This window comes from Rhinopithecus bieti, unplaced genomic scaffold (assembly GCF_001698545.2).
Source record: "Rhinopithecus bieti isolate Rb0 unplaced genomic scaffold, ASM169854v2 scaffold_24392, whole genome shotgun sequence".
Lineage (NCBI taxonomy): Eukaryota > Metazoa > Chordata > Mammalia > Primates > Cercopithecidae > Rhinopithecus > Rhinopithecus bieti.
The window spans coordinates 5,031,603-5,057,046 of record NW_016812542.1 but is presented as its reverse complement, the minus strand read 5'-3'; the positions used below and the strand labels follow the sequence as shown (position 1 = coordinate 5,057,046).

Below are 25,444 nucleotides of genomic sequence, written 5' to 3'. Positions count from 1 at the left end.
GGCTTAACCAGAGGAAAAGCCCTAAACTGAGAAGGGGTCAGGAGGAAAGGTCTGTGGTTTGACCCGAGGTTGGGACATTTTGAGAGATTTCTCACTTCTATTTTTCCTTAAAATAACAGCAAAGATAAAGGAGGGGTGTGAAGGAGCCACAGGCCTGCAGAGACTGGAGGAGGAGGCAAAGCTGGTGGGGAGGCGTTTCCCGCAGTTTCTGTGCAATGCAGAGGGCCTGGGTGATCCTGAGGGCTGATGGGACACAGGCTGCCCTCATAGTATAGGGGGATCTCACCAGGGGGCTCAGCAGTCGGGGGTAGCCATGGAGAAGGAGAAAGCTGTCAGTGAGAGTTCTCCAGGGCTGGCACTTTGCCAGGCGAGTGCCACAAAAATGCCAAGGGAGTGTAGGGAATTGGGAACGAGTTGTAGGCACCACAGACCACCGTGGGAAAAGAAGACTAGAGCGGGGGGCTGATGGTGTCCTGGGGAGGTCAGGGAGATTTCTCCAGGAAGAGCATTCTAGGCTGAGGAGAGTAAGTACCAAGGCTGTGGGATGGGGGTCTGTTTGGTGGGTTTGTGGCTGGTGGCAAGAGGCCAGCATGGCAGGAAATGAGTGACTGACAGCAGGGACAGGAAATGCCTGTGGGAGCCAGCCAGGGGCCAGGCCAGGCAGGGATCTTACTCTAAATGTGACAAGAAGCCACAGGAGGGTTTTAAATAGATCAGTCTGGCTGCAGTGTGGAGATCAGGCGGAGTGGAGGGGAGTGGAAGCTTCCAGATAGGAGGCTACTGTGGTACTCCAGGTAGAGGGTGGAAAGTGGCCAGGTTGGGAAAGCATTGTGGGTTGTTGATGAATTTGCAGACACCTGGGATGTGGGGGATGACCCCACATGGATGGGATGATGGCCCCAAGGCTTCTGGTCCCAGCACCTGGTGCCATGTACTGGGTGCATAATTGAGAGGTGGGCCCTGAATCCACCCTATCCACTCTCTGGGCCCACTGGCCATGCCTGCCTTTGACCAAGAGCCTCCTTCTCAGGCATCTTCTATTCCCTTGCTGTCTGGGCAGCTATAGCTTCCTGGTTGTGCTGGAGTCTGGAAAAGCCTCCAATCTGCTGCTTCAGGGACTCCCCACATTCCCTCTCTGCAGCTCTAAGTCATTTTCCTCTGGTGGATTCCCCAGGAACACTGTCTGTCTGTCATAAGAGCTCAGGGATGATAAGACATTTGTTATTGGTTGTTTTCAACCCTTTCCCCCCCTTTCCTCTGGAGTTATGCTCCAATCCTAGTCTTTTTACTCACTACAGCCGAAGTGAAACTTTCAAAATATACATTTGTACATGTTACCCCTGCCCCCACCCTTAAAGGCCTCCCACAGCTTCTCATTCCTCTTTGGGAAAGACAAAACTCTTTGATGCAGCCTATGGTGCCCCTGATCCTGCCCTGCCTGGCCTGCCAACCTCACCCTGAACCATCCTGCATCCACTCCAGCTGCCCTGGCCTTCTCTCAGGCTTTGGACTCACCACACTGCATCCCACCTCTGGGCCTTTGCACAGGCTGTGCTCTCTGCCTAGGCTGCCCTTTCATATCCTCTTTACCTGGATAAATACTCACCCTTCACGTCTCAGTTCACTCATCAGTTTTTCAAGAAAGCGCTTTTGCTTTCCCAGATTAGTTCAGGTATGCCCCATTATAGACGCTCACCACCAGATGGCTCTCCTTTCCTGCACTTCTCATAATTACAATTTTATATGCACTTATGTGAAGTGCATGGTAAGTTCCATGAGGGAAGCATGCTATGAGCTCAATAAATACTTGAGTGAGTGAGTGAGTGAATGAATGAATGAATGCATGTGTCTCTCACATCTGTTCTCTCTACTCCATTCCCTACCTTCCCACCCTAGTGCAGGTCCTTACCATTTCTGGTCTGTGGAACCAGCCTCCCTGCTCCACTCCCCATGGAGCTAACTTTACAAACTCCCACTTACAACTGCTCAGCACCCTTCAGTGGTCCCTGCTGGGTACAGAGGGAGGTCTAATTTCCTTTTCTTGGACTCCAACACTCCTGAGATGCAGTTCTCCCCCTTCATTCCTGGCCTGCAGGTTCCCTGAACCTCTGGAACATTCAGCATCTTCATTCCTGGCAGGTTTATTTCACTCCAAGCAGCTTTACTTGGCTACAGGATCATTTCTGGATGGTCAGTCTTGGAGACAAAGCCCACATCCGCCATGAACCTTGGGTCCCTCTACTGTGCCAAGGCCACTTCCAGGTGCCTCAGACGGGGTTCAGTGAACACTTCTCAGATTCACATCCAACCCACATTTATTGAATGCCCTCTATGTGCCAGACACAACCAAATTTATTTTTAACTTTTCACAGCAGTTCTGAAAAGTAGGTATTATTTTCCACAATTTTATATTGAGGAAATCAAGTTTCACAAAGGAATTTATTTGGAGTCAAATGACAAGTGGTTGGCATTCTTGGGACTACATTCAGCCTCTTCCCCCAGCCTGTGCTGCCTCCTGCCCGCCCCACACTGGAGAGTGAGAGGGTGGGGTGCTGTAGGGACTGTGCACCGGCTGTGGGGAGCTGTCTGCAGAAAGGGGAGGAGGACTGCCAATTCAGGGGCAAGGGTAGAATGGAGGAGCTAGGCTCAACCTGATAAATGGCATCTACAAAAAGCCCACAGCTAACATTATATTAAATGGAGAAAGATTGAAAGATTTTCCCCAAAGATCAGGAAAAAGACAAGAATTCCCACCGTCACCACTTCTGTTCAACAGTGGACTGGAAGTTCTAGCCACGGCAATTAGGGAAGAAAAAGAAAATGGGAAACTATCTTCATTTGCATGATTCTATATATAGAAAATCCTAAGGAATCCACCAACACACACACACACACACACACACACACACACACACACACACACAAATTATTAGAACAAATGATTTCTGGCTGAACACAGTGGCTCATGCCTGTAATCCCAGCACTTTGGGAGGTGGAGGCAGGTGGATCACCTGAGGTTAGGAGTTCAAGACCAGCCTTGCCAACATGGTGGAACCCCATCTCTACTAAAAATGCAAAAATTAGCCGGACATGGTGGCACACGCCTATAATCACAGCTACTTGAGAGACCGAGGCACGAGAATTCCTTGAGCCTAGGAGGTGGAAGTTGCAGTGAGCCGAAATCACACCACTGCTCTCCAGCCTCAGTGATAGAGTGAGACTCTGTCTCCAAAAAAACAAAAACAAAAGAGACTCAGCAATGTGGCAGGGTACAAAACTGAGATACAAAAATCTATTATATTTCTATACACTAGCAGTGAACAATCTGAAAGTGAAATTAAGAAAACAATTCCATTGATAATGACATCAAAAAGAATAAGATACCTAGGAACAAAAGAAGTGCAAGATTTGTATGTTGAAAACTACAAAACAATCTTGAAAGAAATTAAAGGTCTAAATAAGTGGAAAAATGATGTAAAGCTCAATATTGTTGATATGATCCCTGAGCTGATCTATGGATTCAACACAATACCTATCAAAATTCCAGCTATTTTGTAGAAATTAACAAGCTGGTCCTAAAATTCATATGGAAATGCAAGGAACCCAGAATAGCCAAAACAATCCTGATTAAGGAAGAACAAGGCCTGGCACAGTAGTTCATGCCTATAGTACCAGCATTTTGGGAGGGCCAAGGCAGGTGGATTGCATGAGCCCAGAAGTTTGAGACCAGCCTGGGCAGCATGGTGAAACCCTGTCTCTACAAAAATGCAAAAATTAGCCAGTTGTGGCGGCATGGGGCTGTAGTCCCAGCTACTTAGAAGGCTGAGGTGGGAGGATCAACTGAGCCCAGGAGGTCAGGCTGCAGTGAGTGAGCCATGTTCACGCCACTGTACTCTGGCCTGGGTGACAGAGTGAGACCTTGGCTAAAAAAAAAAAAAAAAAAAAAAAAAGTTGGAAGACCCATTCTACCTGATTTCAAAACTTACTACAAAGCTACAGTAATCAAGACAGTATGGTCAAGAGTAGGCAGGTGCTATTAAAAAAAGTAATAAAAAATAAAACCAGTATGGTATTGCCATGAGGTTAGACATACAGATAGAATTGAGAGTCCAGAAATAAACCCTCATATTTATGGTCAGTTGATATTTTACAAGGGAACTAAGACAATTGGATGGAGGAAAGAATAGTCTTTTCAACAAATGTTACTATACCAAAGGATATCCACATACAAATGAATAAATGTGAACCCCTTCCTTATGCCATATTTAAAGTGGATTGTAGAAACATAGTGGATCCTAATTTCTAGAAGAAAATTAAAAATTAGCCAGGTGTAATGGCACATGGCTGTAGTCCTAGCTACTCAGGAGGCTGAGGCTGGAGGATCACTTGAGCTCAGGAGGCCATGGCTGCAGTGAGCCATGATCATGCCACTGCACGTCAGCCTGGATGACAGAGTGAGACCCTATATCAAAAAATAAGTAGATTGTAGACTTGAATGTGAGAGCTAAAACTATACAACTCCCATAAGAAAACACAGGAGTCAATCTTAGTGCCCTTAGGTTTAGTGATGGTTTCTTGGATATAGCACCAAAAATATGGCAACAAAAAAAAATAGCTAAATTGGACATCATCAAAATTGAAAACTTTTTTGCTTCAAAGGACACCATTAAAAACTGAAAATATGATCATGCCTGTGATCCCAGCACTTTGGGAGGCCAAGGAGGCCGGATCAACTGAGGTCAGGAGTTTGAGACCAGCCTGGCCAACATGGTGAAACCCTGTCTCTACTAAAAATACACAAATTAGCCAGGCATGGTGGTAAGCACCTATAATAATCCCAGCTACTTGGGAGGCTGAGGCAGGAGAATCGCTTGAACCTGGGAGGCAGAGGTTGCAGTGAGCTGAGATTGTGCCATTGCACTCCAGCCTGGGCAACAAGAGTGAAACTCCATCTCAAAAACAACAACAAAAAACCACCACACACACAAAATGAAAATATAACCCCAGAATGGGAGAAAATGTTTGCAAAGTATATGTTCAGCAAGGAACTGGTATGCAGAATATGTAAAAATTCTTACAACTCAATAATGAAAAGACAAAATATTTTAAGATGACCAAAGGATTTGAATAGGTATTTCTCCATGGAAGACATACAAAGGGCCCACAACCACATGAAAAGATATGCAACATCATTAGTCATCAGGGAAATGCAAATCAAAACTACAATGAAATGCCACTTCACCTCCACTAGGATTACTGTAAACAAAAAGACATAATAACAAGTGTTGTCTGGGATGTGGAGAACTTGGAACCCTCATACATTGCTGGTGGGAACATAAATTGGTGCCAGCACCTTAAAATGTCAAACATAGTTATGAGCCAGCAATTCCATACCTACATATATACCCAAGAGAAATGGAAACATATGTCCACGCAAAAACTTATACATGGATGTTCTTAGCAGCATTATTCATAATATCTCGCAAGTGGGATATTATTAGCTATATTTAGTTATAAAATAGCCCAAAGTGGAAATAACCCAAATGTTTATAAATTGATGAATGGATAAATATAAAATATGTTCTAGGTAAGGTGCGGTGGCTCATGCCTGTAATGCCAATGTTTCGGGAGGCTGAAGTGGGAGGACTGCTTGAGGCCAGGAGCTGGAGACCAGCCTGGGCAATATAGGGAGACTCCACATCTACAAAAAATTCAAAAATTAGCCTGGTGTGATGGCATGCATTTGTAATTCCAGCTACTCAGGAAGCTGAGGTGGGAGGATCACTTGAGCCCTGCAGGTGAAGGCTATAGTAAGCCATGGTTGCACTACTGCACTCCAGCCTGGGGACAAAGTGAGACCCTGTCTCCAAAAAAAAAAAAAAAAAAAAAAAAGTGTTCTACCTACACAATGGAATATTATGTGGCAATAAAAAGGGAATGAGATACTGATACTACAACATGGATGAACCTTGAAAACATCATACTAAATGAAAGAAGCCAGTCACAAAGACCACATATTTTATAATTCCATCGATAGGAAATGTTTAGGATAGACAAATCTATAGAGTCAGAAAGTAGATTAGTGGTTGCTGGAGCTGTGAAGAGGATGGGAATGGAGACTGACTGCTAATGGGACTGGGTATCTTTTTGAGGTGATGAAAATGTTTTAACTTAGATTGTGCTCATTGCTCCACCATTCTGTGAATATAATAAAATGCACTGAACTGTATACTTTAATGGGTGACTTATAAGATATATGAATTACATCTCAATAAAGCTGTTTTTTTTTTTTTTTAAAAGGCCACAGAGCCCTTTGCAGTGTGGTAGAAGTGAGGGGAGATGGACACGGCGGAAGGCCCTGGACACAGATCTTGATCCCCTGGTGTGGTTACTTGCAGTTCCCGCCAAACCAGACCCATCTCTTTGCCCCCAGAGGTGAAGTGTCCAGTGGACCTTGGTTTTTCACTTCAAGGCCAGTTTTGGGGTCAAGGCTATTTCAACATGGCATATAGTAAGAGTTTAATAAATGCTTGGTGAATGAACCTACATTGCATCAATGTACAGGTCACCAGAAGTACTTAAGGCTGGAGCAGTCTCTAGGGCTGGGGAGGGGATCTCAGCAGGGTTTTAAAGGAAGGGACAGAACTTAAGAGCTCCTAAAACGTTCCTTCAGAAGAACCCTGAGTCCAGAGGAGAGTTAACTCATCCCTAACATGCAATGAGAAAAGTCTCACATTTTTTCTTTAAATTCTTGTGCTATATGCATCCTACTCTATATTTCCAGCTTGTTTTAATTTTAAAATACTGTAAATTGCCATTCAGTAAAACGGATGCTTTATGGAGTTGTGCTGTTTATTCTTGCATCCTGGAATACCTGTGGGTGTATGCTGCTATTTTCTCTCAGAGGAGCTCAGTCAACAAATACCCCCCGAGTGCCCACTGTGTGCTTGGCATGAGGGGTGCTGTTGCCAACACAGGATCTGCCCTCATGGGACTTTCAGTTGAGAAATGAGTGCATAACCCGGAGAAGCAGAAAGAGCTTGGTGGAGAGGACAGAGTTGTGGGGGGTAGAGTTTGGAAGCTCGTAAGAACATTGCCTTAAATGAAGACCAACATTTATGCTCAGTGTTTTACTAGCAAAAAGTTGAAAACTGCCTAATCTAATAATGGAATGGCTAAGCAAATTATGGTGTTACCATGTAGTAGGATATTATGTAACTATTTAATAATAAAAAACAATACAGGAAAAGACTTATGAAATTTTATGTAAAAATTCTTCCAAAAAAACTACATATAGTATGATCTCAACATGTAAAACATATTCAGCAAAAATGCCAGCATAGAATGCCCCAAATGCTAGTTGATTTGGAAGGTAGAATTATAGGGGGGATTTCTCTCTCTCCCCAAATTGTCTACAGTAGGTCTGGGTTCTGTTATTAATAAACATCACATCTTTGATGCGGGAAAACTAATGTGCAGTTGCATGTGGGGCAGGGCTAGAGATGAACCTGGAGTAGGGGCTACAGAGTAGACCGGGGAGGAAGGGCTAGAGATAGAGATGTGGGTCTTCCTACAGGAGAGGTCAAAACAAACCCTGAGTGAGCACTGAGGGAGCCGGTGAAGAAACCACAGAGGGCTGAGGAGTCTTGGAGGGCAGGAGGAGGAGTTGGAGTCAGGGATGAGGAGAGTTCAAGCGTCATGGAGCTGGGCAGAGAATCTAGGCAGAGCAGTATCTGGAAATCCTTGGAAGTCAAGGAGAGAGGTTGAAAGAGGAGCCCTCAGTGTAAAACCTTATCTCCTTCCTAGAGGGTTAGATTTAAATGAGATATAGAAGAGTGATTTAGCTATACAGGCTCTGGAGTTGGGCAGACCAGTTCAAACCTCAGTTTCAGAACTTACAGCTAAGTGACCTTGGAAAAACTGTCTAACCTCTCTGAACCTGTTTCCCCATCTGTTAAATGGAAACAATAAAAACCATTAGGTTATGTTTTGGATTAGATGAATAATGCACAGAAAGTGCTTTGCATAGTGCCGGACATATATATGTACTAACCTTTTTTTTTTTTTTTTTTTGAGACAGAACTTTACTTAGTCACCCATAGCTCATGTAACCTCAAACTCCTGGACTCAAGTGATCCTCTGTCACTTCAGCCACCACCACGCCTAATTAAAAAAAAAAAAATTTCTAAAGACAGGGTCTTGCTATGGTGCCCAGGCTGATCATGTACTAATTGGATGATGTCTATTATTATTGGTTTACTAGAGTTGTTAATATTGTGCAAAATATCTTTGATCTATAAAGAGCTTCTCCTGGTCCTTTGGGCAGGGCTTTCTGAGGGGAAGACGACCTCTGGGATGCTCACTCTTCCCTCTTCCCCTCTCGTCCCCAGCTGTTCCCTCTGCCACCATGAGGAACATTTTCAAGAGGAACCAGGAGCCTATTGTGGCTCCTGCCACCACCACCACCACGATGCCCATTGGACCTGTGGACAACTCCACCGAGAGTGGGGGTCCTGGGGAGAGCCAGGAGGACATGTTTGCCAAATTGAAGGAAAAATTCTTCAATGAGATCAACAAGATTCCCTGTGAGTGTCCCTGGTGGCTGAGAGGGTGGGGCAAGGCTAGAGTCTGGGGGAGGTGAAGAAGGGTTGGGGATACCACTGGGTTGTGATTGACTGGGCTCTTTCCTAATGCTTAGATTTCAGGCTGGGTTTTTGGAGAGCCCCTGCAGGAATCAGGGCGGGGGAAGTAGGGTCTGCCATTAATGTGGCAAACAAGGGGGTTTATGCACTTCAACGTCTCAGGGGAAGAAAAGTTCTTATAAAACTGTCCAAAGATGAAACCAAAAGGCGATGAAAAATTATGAAACAGAAGTCACTATTCAAGTTTGCCAATAATACTTTGAAATTTATGTTGGAAGATAGAAAATAAAAGCCCTCGCTGCTTTTGAATTTCTGGCAGAGGCTGTATAGGAGACACCAGAGATGCAGATTAAGGGGGAGCAGCCACACTGGTGGGAGATGGTGCTTCAGAACCACGGAGAGCAGCTCAGGACCTATCCCCAAACAGTTGGGTTTTGCAAAGCCCAGCAGTGGTCTAGGTCCAGACTCAACCTTACGGAGCTTGGCCTGCCTATCCGGCTATGCATCAGCCCTCTCAAGACTTGGCACAAGGGGTGGAGGCCAAGGGACTGATAAGCATCATCCCATCCTCTCCAGTGTGAGCCATAGATCCATAGATCACACTAGTAAAACTCAATAGAGCTAAACTGATATTCTTCTATGCATGCACCTGTTGCTACCTCTCAGCTAGCAGGCTATGCCAACAAGGGCAGTAGGCAAAATCAATAAATAAAAATAAATAAATAAATAAAAAAGCAAGGCATTAATGAAAAGGCATGCAAAGTATATGCAACTTACATACAAATCACTCATGGGTGTATGGCTTTTAAAATGTGGGGTGTGGGCATTGTGGGAGGGCAGTCATATTCCTCACCCATTTTTGTCAATGCTACGGGGTCAGGGGCTGCAAGACATGGCACTGCTGACCCCGGGATCTTCTCTGTGTGGGCAGTACCACCCTGGGCACTGATCGCCATTGCTGTGGTTGCTGGGCTCCTGCTTCTCACCTGCTGCTTCTGCATCTGCAAGAAGTGCTGCTGCAAGAAGAAGAAGAACAAGAAGGAAAAGGGCAAAGGCATGAAGAATGCCATGAACATGAAGGACATGAAAGGGGGTCAGGTAGGGCACATTGGTTGTGAGGGGGACTGGAAGGGGCTCAGCCCAGGCTTTCCTGATGCTGAAAGGGTAAGCAAAAGCTCCTGGGCTTCCACAACCAAACCTTCTCCCCTCCTTAAAACTTGGCTCTCTGTTACATCTCTAGTATAACACCACCGACCTAGAGGTCCCTGGGAGTGGGGGCCTTATTCCTGTGTTAGTATGAACTCATCCCTGGAAAGACAGTGAAGAGCAATATATTGACCCCCCAATGAGGCTACTAGGACAAAATGTTGGAAAGAGACACACCCCAACCAGCAAGACACCATTGGGTTTTTCCTGTGTTTTCCTGCCAGAGAGACTGAAGGACAATATCTTCATGGGAGGCATCTAACTGGGCATGGGGCAGGAATCAAATGAGGCAGAAGAGTGGCCCTGAGGCACCAAGACAGAGCCAAGTAGAATCCATCATTAATCATATCATAATTTAATTTATTTTCCCCTGTCTTTTGGTGTTGGTCAGCCTAGAAAGCTCCTTTTCTTGTTTTAAGTTTGCAGAGGCCCCTGTGTGCTTCCCTTTCCCCCATGTTTGTTTAGGGGTGACTAGGAGGAATCTCTTGCTCAAGGAATCCATATGGAGGATGCAGGGAAGGGCTTGATCTCAGAAGCCAGGGATCTAAATGGCCTTTGAGTGCATGTGTGTGTGTATATGTCTGTGCACATGCAGGTATGTGTGTGTATGTGGGCCCAAAAGGAACCTGCAGTGTGTGTTGGGAGGGGTTCCAGGATGACTTGGGTGTAGCCCTTCCTGGTCTTGATGAGTGGCTGTGGTGACTTAGGGGCTGGTTTGAGCTGCAGGATTTTCTCTTATATCACTTTCTTCTTTCTCCCTCCACGTCTGTGGGCTCACTCTGCTCCTGTCTGCCTGGACCGTACTTCTGGTATGTCTTGCCCAGGATATGTGGGGCCTGAGCTGGGGAAAGTGTTTGGGAGAGGGCTTACAAGAGAAGCAAATCCCACCCCCACCCCAGCCTCCAGAAGCTATGAAGCACTTGGCACAGGGCCTGGTCCCATGGTACACTGTGCCTCAGAGGCAGGAGAGTGGTGCCCAAACTAGAATCATGTCTCAAACACAGGGCTGGGGGTAAAGGACCTGTCTAGGGGTTCTGATGGGCCATGAAGGAGGGTCACATGGCAGGGCCACATTCTCTCTTTTACCCCACCACACACAGTTCTGAGTCAAGGTCTACCACAGAGGTGCTGGTTTCCCATCACCCTGTGCCAAGCCAGGCTCCTCTGTCCTCCCCTTTTAACTTGTTCCCTCTCTCCCCCAGCTCCCACAGGATGATGATGATGCAGAGACAGGCCTGACTGAGGGGGAAGGTGAAGGGGAGGAGGAGAAAGAGCCAGAGAACCTGGGCAAACTGCAGTTTTCCCTGGACTATGATTTTCAGGCTAATCAGGTATGCAGGGCTGTGGGGGCAGAGTGGGGAATGGGGAGAGACCTGGGAGTTGGGTGGAAGGGGGATAGAAACAGCTCCCTCAGAGATGTGTGGGCGCTGCTCTTCCCTTAGAATGAGGCAGGCTGGAAACGGCAGGGCCTATAGCTCTGGACATTGATGCTGGCTTGGCCACCAGCCTGCTTGCGGAAGGTTCCAAGTTGATTATGCTATTAACCTGCCCACCAACCTTGGGCAAAGCAATTTCCCTTTCAACTTCAGGTTCCCTAAATGCCATTCCAAATTCCTTGGGGTGGAAATGGAGACCAGTTTTCCTCTCTAGCACCAGCCTCCCCTCATTCCCCTGCCCCAACTGCCTCCTCTAGGAAGGAATTGGCGGGAACTGGGTCTGGGGCCAGTTGTGGTATTGGAACTGTCCTGAGACTCAGGTCCCTTCTCCCCATCTCTCTCCACAGCTTACTGTGGGCGTTCTGCAGGCTGCTGAACTGCCTGCCCTGGACATGGGAGGCACCTCAGACCCTTATGTCAAGGTCTTCCTCCTTCCTGATAAGAAGAAGAAATATGAGACCAAAGTCCATCGGAAGACACTGAACCCTGCCTTCAATGAAACCTTCACCTTCAAGGTGCTGAGGGCTGGAAGGGTGACTCCAGCTCACTCCCTGATCCCAATTCTCTGCTGAGTTCTACAGACCTTTCCTTGGTCTTTAGCCATTGCTCAGCCTGGAACAATGGCAGCCTGGACTGCAGGGCCCCCCTGACCTCTTTGGAGGATGGGGATCCCTCCCACCCCACCCTCTGCTCCCCAAAAGCCCTGGGTCTTTCTCTGTCTCCGCACACTAACTGGGACCCTGTGGGCTGGAATAGAGGCCTCTGCCCATAGCACCCCTGGAGGTGCGTGAGTCACTCTGGCCCCCTCTGATTCTGCTTGTGCCCTGCAGGTGCCATACCAGGAGCTTGGGGGCAAAACTCTGGTGATGGCCATCTATGACTTTGACCGCTTCTCCAAACATGACATCATTGGAGAGGTAAAGGTGCCTATGAACACAGTGGACCTCGGCCAGCCCATTGAGGAGTGGAGAGACCTGCAAGGCGGGGAAAAGGAGGAGGTAAGAGCAGAGATGAGGCCAGGTTGGGCAAAAAGACGAATGTACAAGTGGGCTTCCACCTCGTGGCATGATGGAAATAGGATGGGCTTTGGAGGCAGGCGACCTGGGTTAGGATCCCAGCTCCATACTGCCTGGCTGTGTGAACCTGGGCAAGTTGCTTACGCTGTTTGGACTCGGGTTCCCTCCTTTAGTCTCTTTTTACAGATGAGGATTCACTACCTGCATAAAGCGCCTAGCGCAGTGACTGGTATTTGGTAGGTACTCAAATAAATACAAACACCATTATTATTGTTACTCCTAAGCTTCTGCTATTACCTAAGGCCTGTGATTCATGCCTCTGTGCCTCAGTTTACCCATAAGGAAAGCTCATGTTTGTTCTAAAGGATACTCAGCAGAGGGACTTGTCCTCCCAGAACTGCTACAGCATCCATTCACTCAGTAAATATTTGCTGAGCAATTGCTGTGTACCTAAAACTCTATTTTAACCATTCCTCCTTCTGGGCATCAATCATTTGTTTTGGCCAGGGCCCTGCTACCCAGCACACTCTAGGCAGTGATGGAGGGCTGAGTAGAGAAGCTTAAGACATCCTTTTGTCCCTTTTGTCCCCTGTGCCTGGGAGGAAGTCCAGCACACCTGAACCAGGACCTGTGTGATGTGGTCAGTCTTGCCCTGGGTGGCTTTGACTTTGAGCAGCTTTGACTCTGCAGTGTGGTGTTGGCCTTAGGAATTAGGAGCCCTGGGTCCTCGACCTGCCTGCAGTGCTAAATTGTTGTGTGACTTTGAGCGAACCATGGCCTCTGGGAACCTCAGTTTCTCATTGGTTACAAAGAATTCTTGTCTTGTTTACATGAAAGAGTTGCAGTAATAGTAACAGAAGGGATGCAAATTGCTCCGAAAACCACAAATCATACTACAAGTGGAATGGTCCACAAGGAGAGACCTTGGTGGGTGGGAGTGTTCAGGGAAAGAAGGCTTCTGAGACATTCAGTCCCCCAGGACCCTTGGTGGTGGACACGTGGCTAACCCCCCTGCTTCTCGCACCCCTTCCCACCTTACCAGAGCCTGGGGTAGGGGCCCAAACATACTCCCAACCTCCCAGATCCCAGATCCACCCAGGGATCCACAGCTGTCCTCTACCCCCTCAACCTCAGCCCATGGCTCCTGAGGTCCCAACCTGTCACGTTCAGGGACTTTGTTGCACTGCATCAGGGGGCCCCAAGGTCAGATGCTGGAAGACCTTCTCGGCCATCACATATATGGGGACTGGTGATGAGGGAGGCAGGGACACATCACTGCCTTGCTAATTTTGGCAAGAAAGAGGCCAGCCATGAGAGAGGCACTAGGATGGCTGAGATGACCCAAGCCCTGCTCTTCCCCCGGATAGCCAGAGAAGCTGGGCGACATCTGCACCTCCCTGCGCTATGTGCCTACGGCTGGGAAGCTCACTGTCTGCATCCTGGAGGCCAAGAACCTCAAGAAGATGGACGTGGGTGGCCTTTCAGGTATGTGGAGAGCTTCTGGCTGCCATTGGGTGGCACCAGCGAGCCAGTTAGCAGAGTTTGCACACTCCAGTGAAGAGGAACACTTTGCTGCCCTGGGACTGAGATGTCTCCTCGAGGAGCGGTGGAGCCTTGGCTTCCCAGCCCCTCCTTTTCTCCAAGGGCCCCTTGTCCCCGTCAGAACTGCCTTCCCAATGCTCTCTGGCCTTGCACTGTGGGCTACAGAGAAAAGGATCAGAGAAATTTCATCCCCAGATAAGTTCGTGACTTAGGATTTTACTTCTCCCAGGGAAACGGGCAGGGCTTCGCCCAAAACGTGACACCACAATTGGGACATGTTTCCAGAAGAGGCTGTAGGCTCTGCTGGCTCTGCCCTGGAAAGGGGAGGGTGAGGGAAGGGGGGGTGGAAGATGCTCTGAATATCACATTTACCTGGCAGTGAATGGGGCTGGCCCATGGCACAGGGCTCTGGGGAATGAAGCCTGCTGCTTCAGCCGCCTTCCCAGAGAATCAGCCTTGGGCATGGGCTCCAACCAGCACGTTTCAATGCCAGCTCCGGCTCTGTCACTGACCTTTTGTGTGACCTAGGGCAGGTCATTTCCATTCTTTGGCTTCAGTTTCTCGTCTGCAAGATTAGGAGGATTGGATTGGGATCATGACCCAGCAGATGTGTGTCCTGACTTTAGCACTCCCCACCCCCTCCCCAGCACAGGATCACACATGAATCTCCATACCCTTTCTCACAAGGCCTTAGACTCAGAAATGCCCCCCACCCAATGATTCAGGAAGCCACAACCAACTGGTCAGAGTTGGTCCTTGAGGTGAAGTCTTTTGCCACCTTTGAACTGGATGGCGTGACTTGGGGCTTTCTGAGGGCCTGGTCTCAGCAGAATGAAGACCCCATCTTGACCGATGCTCTGGGCAGGCCTTGGTACATTGGGCAGGAGGGCTGGGGGCTAAGGGGAACCTCTCTGGGGTTGGGATTCTCCCTCCGCAGACCCCTATGTGAAGATCCACCTGATGCAGAATGGCAAGCGGCTCAAGAAGAAGAAGACAACCGTGAAGAAGAAGACCCTGAACCCATACTTCAACGAGTCCTTCAGCTTTGAGATCCCCTTCGAGCAGATTCAGGTGCTGGAGCGCTAGGGTCCTAGGCACGGAGCAGGGTTTGGGGAGGCAAACATGTATGGGGAGGTTGAAGAGCGGGAACTCATCCAGAGACCACGGAATAGCCTTTCTTGGTGGAGGAAGGCTCGAGGTCTAATGGTGCCTAGGTGGGATCTCCTTCCCAAGTGCTTCAGGGATCCCCCTTTTCTGATGAGATAAACATGAACTAATTCAAAAAGTTCTGCAAATCATTCCTTTAGGACTTGGAGGACCATGGTCATGTGCATAGGTGTATGGGGGTGTAGCAAAGGTACCAGAGGGGTTGGGAGCTGGCTGAGAGGGTGGGACTGGCCACTGCCACCTCCATCCTCTCCAGCCACATCCTGTCTTGGTCATCCCTGCCCCACTTCTACTGCTTTCTAGGTCCTTTCCATCTACTCCTCTGATTTGCTTCCTCTCCTCTTTCCCGCCACCCTTCCAGCCTTCTCTACTCTTCCTTCCTTCTCACCAGCAAGCTCTGTAAATGTTGGAGATGAGGTCTGGTTTTCACCATTTCCGGGTATAAGTGGGATCTGGATGTGGTAGGACAAGAGGCCGACCCACCCATTTGGGTGGGGAGTCAGGCGCAGCTGGGGGCTTGCTGAGTGGTCGATTATCATGGAGTCTTGGTCTCTCCTTCTTTGTAGTGAGCTGATCCCACCCCCTCTCCTCCCCACAGGAGGGCTGGGGGCAAGGGTGCAAGAGAATCTTCAGAGTTGGTGCTGTCATCTATGGAGATGTGCATGATGTTATTGATGGAATACTTCAAGAGAACATTGGGCAGCTCAGTGATAACGTTAATCCAAGAGAAGTCCTCATTACAGAGAATTTTACATCTAGAGCATCCTGACCCAGGCATCTCAAATTCAACATTTGTAAAACCAATGTAATGTTCTTCTCCCTACCTCTTCCCAGCCAAGCCTGTTTCATCTGAATTCTGTTTTCAATGAATGACCCCACAGTCCATCATCTACCCAGTGGCCCAAGTCAGAAACCTGGACATTACCTTAGACTATTTCCTTTTTCCTTTCTCATTTATCCAACATACTTTACTGAGCATTTCCTAAGTGCTAGGCACTTGCTAGGGGATGAGGAAATAAGTGTGTAATCGACACTGTCCTTGCTGTCAAGGACCTCACAGCAGGAGGGCACCAGTAAACAGTCTAGTAAAGCACAGTGAGACAACGGCTTCAATGTCCATGAAGCAGAGGACTGTAGTGAGGCTTCCCAGAGAAAGCTTGGTCCTGAAGGACGCATCTGAGTTGGCTGGAGTCACAGGGGAAAAGGCATCAACCATTCAGCAAATCCAGCTGATCATCAAGTCCTCTTGATTCTCTCCCTAAATACCCCTCCAACCTGGTTTTGACTTCTCATCCCCACTGTGCCTGCCTTGGTTCAGGTATTTGGGATCCATCCTCCCAGACCCTCCAGCATCCTCCAACGGGTCTCTTCCCTGCCATCAGGCCCACTCCTGCTCCAGTGAATCTTCCACCTCAATGCCAGGGCTCTCTCTCTCAAATGTCCACAACACTCCTTTACTTAAAGTCTTCAGGAGTCCCCTACTGCTTGCCTGAAAGACAAAATGCAAACTCCTCAGCTGACCCCAACCTACTCTACCAGCCTCATTTCCTGCCTCACTGCTTCTCACCCTGTACCTCAATGACTGAACGTCTAATGTTTCTCAGATGCCAAATGCACTCTCAGGTCTCTATGCCTCTACGCAAGATAATCTGTTTTCCTGGAATCCTCTTCCTCCTTTTGTCCTCCTAGAGAAATTCTCAGACTTCATGTCCCAGTCACCTCTTCTGTGAAGCCTTTTCTGATTGGCCCCAGCAGGACTGTCACCTCCTCTGAGTTTCCACAGTACCTTGTGCCTATCTCTCTAGCATAACCTTTATCACTTCATGTTGTAAGTTTTCAGTTACATGTCTGCTGATCTCATTGAGGTGAAATCCATCTTTTCATTTTTCCTTCCCTCTTCTCCTGCTACAAGTGCTTAACAGTGTCTAGAGCACAGTACACCCTCAATAAATGCCCAGTGGTAGAAACAAAGGCTGCCAAAGGCGTGGCCTCTGTTTCCATGTCAATTCAGTCTTCACTGGAGCAGAGATGAAACCAAGGAGCCCCGGGAGGCCTTTCCTTCCCAATCATTTGGAGTAGAGGTTGATGGAGGATAAATTTGGTCATGGGATCCCACGTCTCTGTCTGCCAACTCCCTCCCTCCTTTGTTTTCCTTGCAGAAAGTCCAGGTAGTGGTCACCGTGCTGGACTACGACAAGTTGGGCAAGAACGAAGCCATAGGCAAAATCTTCGTGGGCAGCAATGCCACAGGCACAGAGCTGCGGCACTGGTCTGACATGTTGGCCAACCCCCGGAGGCCCATTGCCCAGTGGCACTCGCTCAAGCCTGAGGAGGAGGTGGATGCACTCCTGGGCAAGAACAAGTAGACAGCAGCGGCTGGGACCCCACACCTTTCACGGACACTGACAAGATCCAGAGCTATCAATACCTCAGTTATGCAACCTTAGAGGTTTTCTTTTTTCTTTCATTTTTTGGTGGTTGTGTCCTTGTTTTCCTTGTTTTCTCTTTTAAAGACCAACTTCCCTTTGATGGCTGTGTGAGGAGAGTCCCCTAAGAGGTGAAAGAGAAGCCTGGCTCTGTTCATGGTCCTAGGAGCTGCCTTGCTGCATGCCCTGTCACAGTTCCCCTGCCTCTTTCAAAGCTTCACATCTGCCTCACCCCAAGCGAGGCCCTCTACTGGCGCAAACTTGCAGCACTTCCTGTTTTTTTGAGCCTTTTGGACCAACAAAATGGCAGCACATCCTGCTTCCTGACAGGGAAGGCATCACAGTGGCTAATGATCCCTGTGTGTGTGTGTGTGTGTGTGTGTCGTGTGTGGTGTGTGTGTGTCTTTGAGCATCTCTCTTCATTCCTGGAATGAGCCATGGACAGTAAAGTTGTGTGGGAAAAGAAGGCTCTTTGGGGACCCTGACATGAAAAGTCCACTAAGTGGGAGATCTTCTCTCATCTATGGCAAAGTCTCAGGATCCTGTTCAGATGCCGGGGCTTTCATACTCCTGTTGGTGGCTATTTGGGAGGCAGCAAGATGTGAAGACTGGATGTGTTCAGAACTAGGACCAAACGATGCCATCAAAGACTTCCTCCTGCCAGTCATGGTTTCCCCAGAAGTGTGGTTCTGGGGACATTCATGGATATGAGCTATTCACTAGTTGGGTCAGACTCTAACAGGGACTCTTAGTCCCAAAATCTCACTCTTATTGACAATAAATATCAAACTATGAAGAAACTATTACCTATTACCAGAAAGACCAAAATTAAACTCCTGGATCGTCACCCCATCCAGTGGGAAAAACAGATACTTTCTCCCTTTCCAGAATATAAGCAGCCCAGTTCATTTGCATTTATTCCCCACTGTGCTTTTGCTTCTGTTTCTCTTTTAAGTGGAGCAACACTGTCTGAAGACACGTTATCTGTGCAGAGCCAGAGAACTTTAAAAGGAAAGTCTAAATGTTCTTAGTTCCCCTGAGGTCCAGGTAAGAAGGGGGTGGTAAGAAGAGGATGGGGGACAGGTGGCTGAGATTTCCTGGGTGGAGATATAGAGGAGCACTGGAATTCCCCCTAGACTCCCACTCCTTGCTCCCTTGGCCTTCTGCCCTCCATGCTGGAGAGCTGATAGGTAGCTGGAGTGGCGCAGGGAGACCTATAGGGAGGACTCGTCCTACCATTAGTGGGCTTCTCTTTATGAATACTAAGAAACAAAGGGCATCCATTCCAAATGAGTAGCAGAGGAGACCTTCTAGGGTTTCTACCCATGCTCAGTTGTGTCCCATTCCCTGTTCACCTTTTGTTCCCAGCACTGATATAAAAGCCATATATATGTTAGTCAGGTTTGCACTGAGTCTTCTTCCAAACCTTCAGCCTGGACAACAGAGTGAGGTCCCCTTGTGACCAGAGGCCATCCTTCCTTGCCTCCCTTCCTTTGGCCTCTCTCTTCCATCCATGAAGCCCTCAGGCCCTTGCCATTTTTTCACCACAGAAAACTCATGGCTTCTCCAGAAGCCTGAGTATCTCTCTTTCCCAGTACAAATGGCAGCATTTCTATCCTGCCCCATCTGGGCCACTTCGGCTTCCTGTAGACACCCGAGACAGATGGACAGTGTTGGAGGGAATCAGGCTTTGGGGATCCAGCGTGAAGAAGTTGCAGAGTGTCTTTTTATTTTATTTTAAAAAGGGGGAAGGGGCTTTTGGTTTTGCTTTGGTTTTGGATGAAGGAGTGGGGAAATGAGGGAATACCCCACCAGAAATAGACTGGGAAGCCTCCCTGTCTCTCGGAGATCCTTCTTTGTCTTGTTAGTGGTACATGGGAAGTTATATTTTTACTGGTGTGTGTGTGTGTGTGTGTGTGTGTGTGTGTACTTAATGATGGGAAGGTAAGACTCTGATCAGGATTATGAACTGTGGTCCCTGGGACCAAAGGTGTGGTCATGGTAGAGAGTTGTAGGACAATAGGGTGCTTTCAGAATCTGGGTGGCCACAGAGTGGGATTTCCTGGTATGGACATCAGAAGTCACTGGACTCTTCTCCCATCCCCAGAGTTGTGGGATTTTGGTGCTTTCTCAGGGTCTCTCCCCAGACTCATTCTCCTCACCCATATCCCACAGATTCATTCATGGAGACCCCCTTGTCAATATCCCCTCTACCTTTACTCCTTTGCCCTTTCCCAATTCACCTTCTACCACCTGGGATTCTTTTCCATTCATGAACTTCATTCAGCCCTTCCAAAGTCCAAGATTTGCACTCCCTTGACAGGGAAGAAAGGCAATGGTAGGAACTCTGGTGGTCTGGGTGTCCATGTGCCTGGTGACCAGGGCTGGATTTTATTACTCTGAGCCCACTGCTAGTGAGCAGCCTTGAGGGGTGGGGATAGGTTGCTGAGTGATTTTGAATCTTGGCACCAGTGTGGAGCCAGTGTGGGTGTGGGGAGCAGTGCCTTCCCCAGGTCCCAGCTGGTCCTGATGTGCCATCTAGCGAATGGCATCTGTCTTGGTCCATAGGCTTGGTGGGAACATGCTTCTGCTTGTGTGTTTTCCATATCTGAGGACTGACATAGCTGAAACCACAGGGCATCATGCCAAACACTGCTGGGCAGGTTTATTTCTGGGGATGTCAGGGTACTGGGGTGTAGGCACTCAGCAGGATAGAGGTAGGGTGTTTGGCTAGTAAGGGGTTCTGGACGCCTCTGGGGGTGTAAATTTTCATCTCAAAGTCTGTTCCAGAGAAAGGAAAGTAGTATAGAGGTGATTTTTAGAGAAGCTGAGACCATGAAAATCCAAGCCTAATCCCACCCAGAAACTGGGATAAGGTCTGAAAGCTCGTTTTCTTCTTCCTCCCTGAATAATTGTTCCAGAAGGGAAGCTAATTCTGTCAGAGCTACAGACAGATTTTTGGACTTTGGAAGTGGAAGCTGAGGCCTGGGGAAGCTGGGTAAGGAATGCTGGGGCAATCCCAGACAGTAGGCAGGTGCTTGGCATGAATGAGAAGTGACTTTCCTGGAGTCCCTCAGCTGGAGGATGAGACAGCAGGGATTAGGCCACAGTCTCAGATCCTGATCTTTCTTCCTAGGAAAGCATACATAACTTGTGTCTCTGCGGAATCAGTGTGGGATGATTTTGCTGGCCCAAGGCTTCAGCGAGAGGGAGAAGAGGGGTCGCTACAGCCCTCCTGCGGGTAAAAACAGCTCTCTTATAAACCTGCCTCCATGCAGTGGGGTGGGGGTAAGGGCGGGTGATAGCAAAGAGGGTGACGAACCTCCCTGGGTTTGGGGAGTGACAGTTTCCATGCTCCCTTAATGTCCCAGGTTAATTCATAAGGCATCTGAGTCCTGGGTCTCACCCAACCTCATAGAGAAAAAGCCTGTCCCTGAGGGCATCCCCTCCCACTCAAAGGTACAAAGAGATTGAGCCAGGAACTGCCCTCATATCCTCTGCTCTGCCCCTTCCCTTCCCTTTCCTCTGCCCCTCCCACCTAAAGCTGTTTGGGGCCCTTTCTCAGAGCCCTGGGTAGTGGCAGGCAGGGAGGAGTCCCACGATCCTGGTGGCCCAGAGCCCCATTCTGTGGTTGCCAAATAAAAATATGGATGCCCAGTTATATTTGAATTTCAGTTCAACAACAAACAATTTTTAAGTGTAAGTATGTCCTAGGCAATAGTTGGGACATGTTATAGTAAAAAATAATTCGTTGATTATCTGAAATTCAAATGTAACTGGCCATCCTGCATTGTGTCTGGGAACCCTGCCCTATGACTTTTCCCCTTTCCCTTTGGTCCCAGGGGGCCAGGAACCCCAAGGATTTGACTTAACCAGTTTTTTGAACTGCAATATTGAGAAGGGGACACTGTGACTTGAAGACACATGAATTACTTTATTTTTTAAGCAACAACAAAATAAGAACCTTCTGAAGCCATTTGAGCCTCATCTGCCCCCATCCATGTATATTTAATTATATATAAAAGAAGAAAATTACCTAGAAACATATGAACAGAATCTTGTTTAATCAAGATGCATGTCTATAACTTTCTGTAAATAGCCGCATGGCAATGCTGAGAGTCCCCTTGATCCCCAACCTCAGACCCATTTTACAGAACTGGTTGAGGCTGCTCCTTTGATTTTATGTTGTGTAAAGTCTTTGTCCCCCAGCCCCACCCCTGCCTCCTCCCATCGGGAAACCTCCCCATGGGAGTCATCAGTGGGCGGGAGTCGGTGCCCGCTCCAGTCCAGCCCTGCCTTGGGAGATGCTGGAGGTCGCCCTGAAGGCCTGTTTGCTGCACATCTGTCTGCAGAGCCAACCCTTGGGGCCTGGTGCAGTGTCCAGCCTGGTGTCTGGCATCCTAGTAGCTTCCGTGTTCTGTGTATGTGTGTGGTGTGCCCCTTCCTCCCACTGTCTGAATTCACTGAAAAGCCATAAAGGGGGCCTCCTGCTGGAGACTTGGCCTCCCTTGGCTCCTCCCAGGAGCCCCCGTGTCCCTCCAACTGGCTCCCCACAGAACACTTGTGAAGGGCTCACCTGTTGTCACCCCCTTCTGCTCCCTCAGTCCTGTGTCATGAGAATGGATGGTGTCCAGGGCTTCCAGTGGGGCCTTAGGCGATGCCCATGATGGCCCTGCCTGAGCTGGCTTCCTCGGCCTGGGTTCACAGTTCAGCTCCATTTCTATGCTGGGCGAGGAGCAAGCAGCAGAGGGACTCCATCGTTCTGGATACCTTTCTTGGGGTCCCTGTGGAGGCAACCAGGATTTTCAGGAGCAGCCAGTCAGTGGCTCAGCCAGGGGCTCAGCCAGGGATGACGGAACCATCCCTGCTTACTCACCTCTGTGGTGTGAGGGTCATGGGTGGTGATGGAGGAGGGACTCAGGGAGAGGCCGGTGAATACAGGGGCTGATGCTTTTTTCTCGTGTGTCCTCCTGCAGTCTGACAGAAAGCAGCCCAATAGCAGGGCGACCTCAGGGCTACCAGGGCTCCCCTGAGAGTGGGGTGGGCAGGTCCAGCTGTGAGGGAGGCTCAGAGGCTCAGGCAGAGCAGGTGTGGACTAAGCCCACTGACCTTCACACCTGCTCCCCAGAGAAGCCCCAGCCAATTGCACCAAGTAGCAGAGAGGCGAGTAGAGGGGCCTGGGGGCTTCCAAGGCCTCAGGTCATCCTGTTGAACTGAGATGGACAGGTAGCCCTCCTGCCTGCCGCCCCTGGCCCCATGGGCACCTGAGGGCAGTACTGCATGGGAAGGGCCCAGGATGCCTCAGGCCTGACAACCGTGACGAGTATGAGGAATGATGGAGAGAACGGGAGGGTAATCAGGCAGGGCATATTCGATGAGGCCAGAGGTGGCGAGGCAGGCTTGCCCTGCACAAACCATAACACATGAGCACATAGAAGTCCCAGGGACTTTTGTGCTGGGACATGAAAGAGTGGGGAAGGTGGAGGGGACCATTTCCAAGCAGGCTGGAATCAGGTGTTTGGACGAGTGAAGACATGTCTTGCTTCCTCCGGCTCTCTCTGGGGCCCTCCCACTCTCCACACCCATAGCAGAGACAGAAATTGAGGCAAGAGTTGAGAGACTGTCTGTCTGGTGAGGTGATGGGAGCAGTGTGCGTGGTGCACCAAGAGTTCCTCCATCCCGCCTGCCTTAGCGATAAGGACTTTAGTGGGGCCTCTTCAAAGATGCTGACCCTTCTGCCCTGACTCCTGCCCATCTAAGGACTTGATTTGTTGCTTTCTGAAAACCCTGGGGCTGAAAACTTCAAAATCAGGGCCTGGCAGAGCCTAGCTTCCCCCAGGTCAGCCCACCAGGAGCCCTGCCTTTGTCTCCATAGGAAGGACACATGTACAGCCCTGCCCCTGGCCCATTCCCCACCTCTGCTTGGCAATGCTCTCCATCTCCCTTACGTGGACTCTTGTTCTTGTCTGATCTCTTGTCAAATTGTTATTTTGTAATGAGCTGCGTCTCCTTATTAAAGAAATGAGCTGAAAGAAACCTGGGGGTGGGGGGTGTCTCTGGTTGTTTTTGCTGCGCTGAGGTGGGGGTGAGGATGTGGGAGCTGCCTGTGAGGGTCAGTATGGTGGGTGAGGGTGGTGAGATGGTCCTGAGGCTCTGGCCTCTAACCCAGAATCTCCCTTCAGGGAAGCACCAAAAGGGGCTGAGGTCACCTCTCTCCTGGGGTTGGGGGAAGACCAGATTGGCACTCTGGTGGGTGCTGGGGCCCACACATCTCCTGAGGACACGTGCCAGGCCTGTGGAATTGTGGGGAGCATGGTGGTGCCGGGGAACATTGTCTGGGAAGCTGGGCGGGGTGGGGTGGTGGTGGCGACTATATTGTTGAATTCCCTTCCAGTAGAGCTGGTCTTAGGGAATAGCCACAGTCTGAGCCCAGTGACAACAGGGAGGCTGGCCCTAGGAAATGCGAATTTGAAAAGTAAGGATTTCCACGAAGTCCTCAATTGTCTCTTTGCAAAGAACTTGAAATGTCTTTAACTTCTAAAGCAAAGATGTTAGGGACCAGGGATAGGGTTTCAGAATTTTTAGGGAAAGGGAGAGTAGGGCAGCATTGCCCCCAAAGACCAGGGAAGAGTAAAACTCCTTCAGTTCCCACTTCCACCTGTCTCCTCTCCTTGAGGATAGACCAGCGGCTACCGTTTTCAGTTTACACCAGCACCTGTCCTCCAGGAACACCATTGGCTAGATGTGTGTTTGTCCATCAGGTCCAACAGCATGGGGGCAGTGAAGGCAAGCCAGGGACAGGAGCTGCCCACCTGAGGGAGCATGAGCCCAGATCCTTTAACATCTATCCTGTCTTGCTGCTTCAGTCCCTGAGGCTGGGTAGGGTGAGGGCATGAGCCTTTCAGCAGGACCGGGATTGATCACCTGAGGGTCTCCTGGCTGAGAATGTGAGCTTTTTACTCTGCTAATAGGCTGTGGCCTTCTCCTTTCCCTAGAAGAGGGCTGGACCACGTGACAGCTAGGTGATACTGTCGTCTCTGCAGACCTTACTACAACCAGTGGGGGTCAGAAAGAGAAACATTTGCAGTCTAGGAACCCTTTGCATCGGTCATGCTTCTTTGCCTCTGTTTTGCGCCCCAGGACAGGACTGAATTCTTCAACCATGACATCAAGTGTGTGTGTTCTGCTGCTGCTTGGGTTGCAAACAGCTGGGTGACAGCAGGGGAAAAGAATCTTCCCTCCCTGACCTCTCCCCAAGTCAGTGACCAGGGATTTCCGCTTGGCAGGAAACACAAGGCTGAGCAAAGCCAGAGGCAGGGCTTGCTGGATGGAGAAACCAGACCCAGATCCTGGCTGCCTGGGGTCAGACCTGGCCACCCACGTACAAACCCTGCCAGCGGGCCTGAACAGCTCCTTTCTGGGCATGGCTCCTTCATTTTGAGTTTAGATTTAACCTTCAATAACCCCCAAGTTACCTACATTTGTAGTTTGGAACTACAGAATAGTTTTGGATCTCCCGACTTAAACAATGACCTCATGAAGACTTATGTATACAGCAGATGACTAAGGGTGGTGGCAGGAGACTTCCATGAGCCCAAGGAAATCACCACCTAGACCTCAACTTTCCCAGGTACTAGAGTGTGCTAGTAGTCACCTGGATGGCCTCAACACCCTTATCACTTAAACCTGGTGTCTTCCAAGAAATAACCACACTCTTAGTTACTTGAAGCTTGGAACCTTGATATCTTCTTATGGTTCTTTTGAACTCCAATCTAGGCTTCTCCTTGGCCTGACTCCATTTAGGAAATTCCTTGATCCTACCAGAGACCCTTATCAGTGGCCATGACTCACTGTGGCTGTCCCTGGGGAAGGGGCCTCTATGTGGACAGGAGTTGTAGCAGGCTGGTGGGCAAGGCCCCCACCAATTGTAAAGAGGATGTAAAATCAGAAGAGGCTGCCCCAGATGTGAGATTCTATAAATCCCATGCTCTGAACTGTAGAGACAGTCA

General features: G+C 49.0%; 1 protein-coding gene across 3 annotated transcripts in view; it reads left to right on the top strand.

Annotated features, from left to right (window-relative positions):
* Window positions 1–23,471, top strand: part of SYT2 (synaptotagmin 2) — a 125,613-nt gene extending 102,142 nt beyond the window's left edge. For all 3 annotated transcript variants that reach the window (XM_017896487.1, XM_017896486.1, XM_017896488.1), the window contains exons 2-9: window positions 8,391–8,585; window positions 9,574–9,740; window positions 11,060–11,179; window positions 11,632–11,799; window positions 12,115–12,282; window positions 13,668–13,785; window positions 14,780–14,913; window positions 17,169–23,471. In XM_017896487.1, coding sequence (XP_017751976.1) covers window positions 8,408–8,585; window positions 9,574–9,740; window positions 11,060–11,179; window positions 11,632–11,799; window positions 12,115–12,282; window positions 13,668–13,785; window positions 14,780–14,913; window positions 17,169–17,375 — 1,260 coding nt within the window. In that variant the 5' untranslated portion in view covers window positions 8,391–8,407 and the 3' untranslated portion in view covers window positions 17,376–23,471. The remainder of the gene's footprint in view (window positions 1–8,390; window positions 8,586–9,573; window positions 9,741–11,059; window positions 11,180–11,631; window positions 11,800–12,114; window positions 12,283–13,667; window positions 13,786–14,779; window positions 14,914–17,168) is intronic.
* The last annotated feature ends 1,973 nt before the right edge of the window (window positions 23,472–25,444 follow it).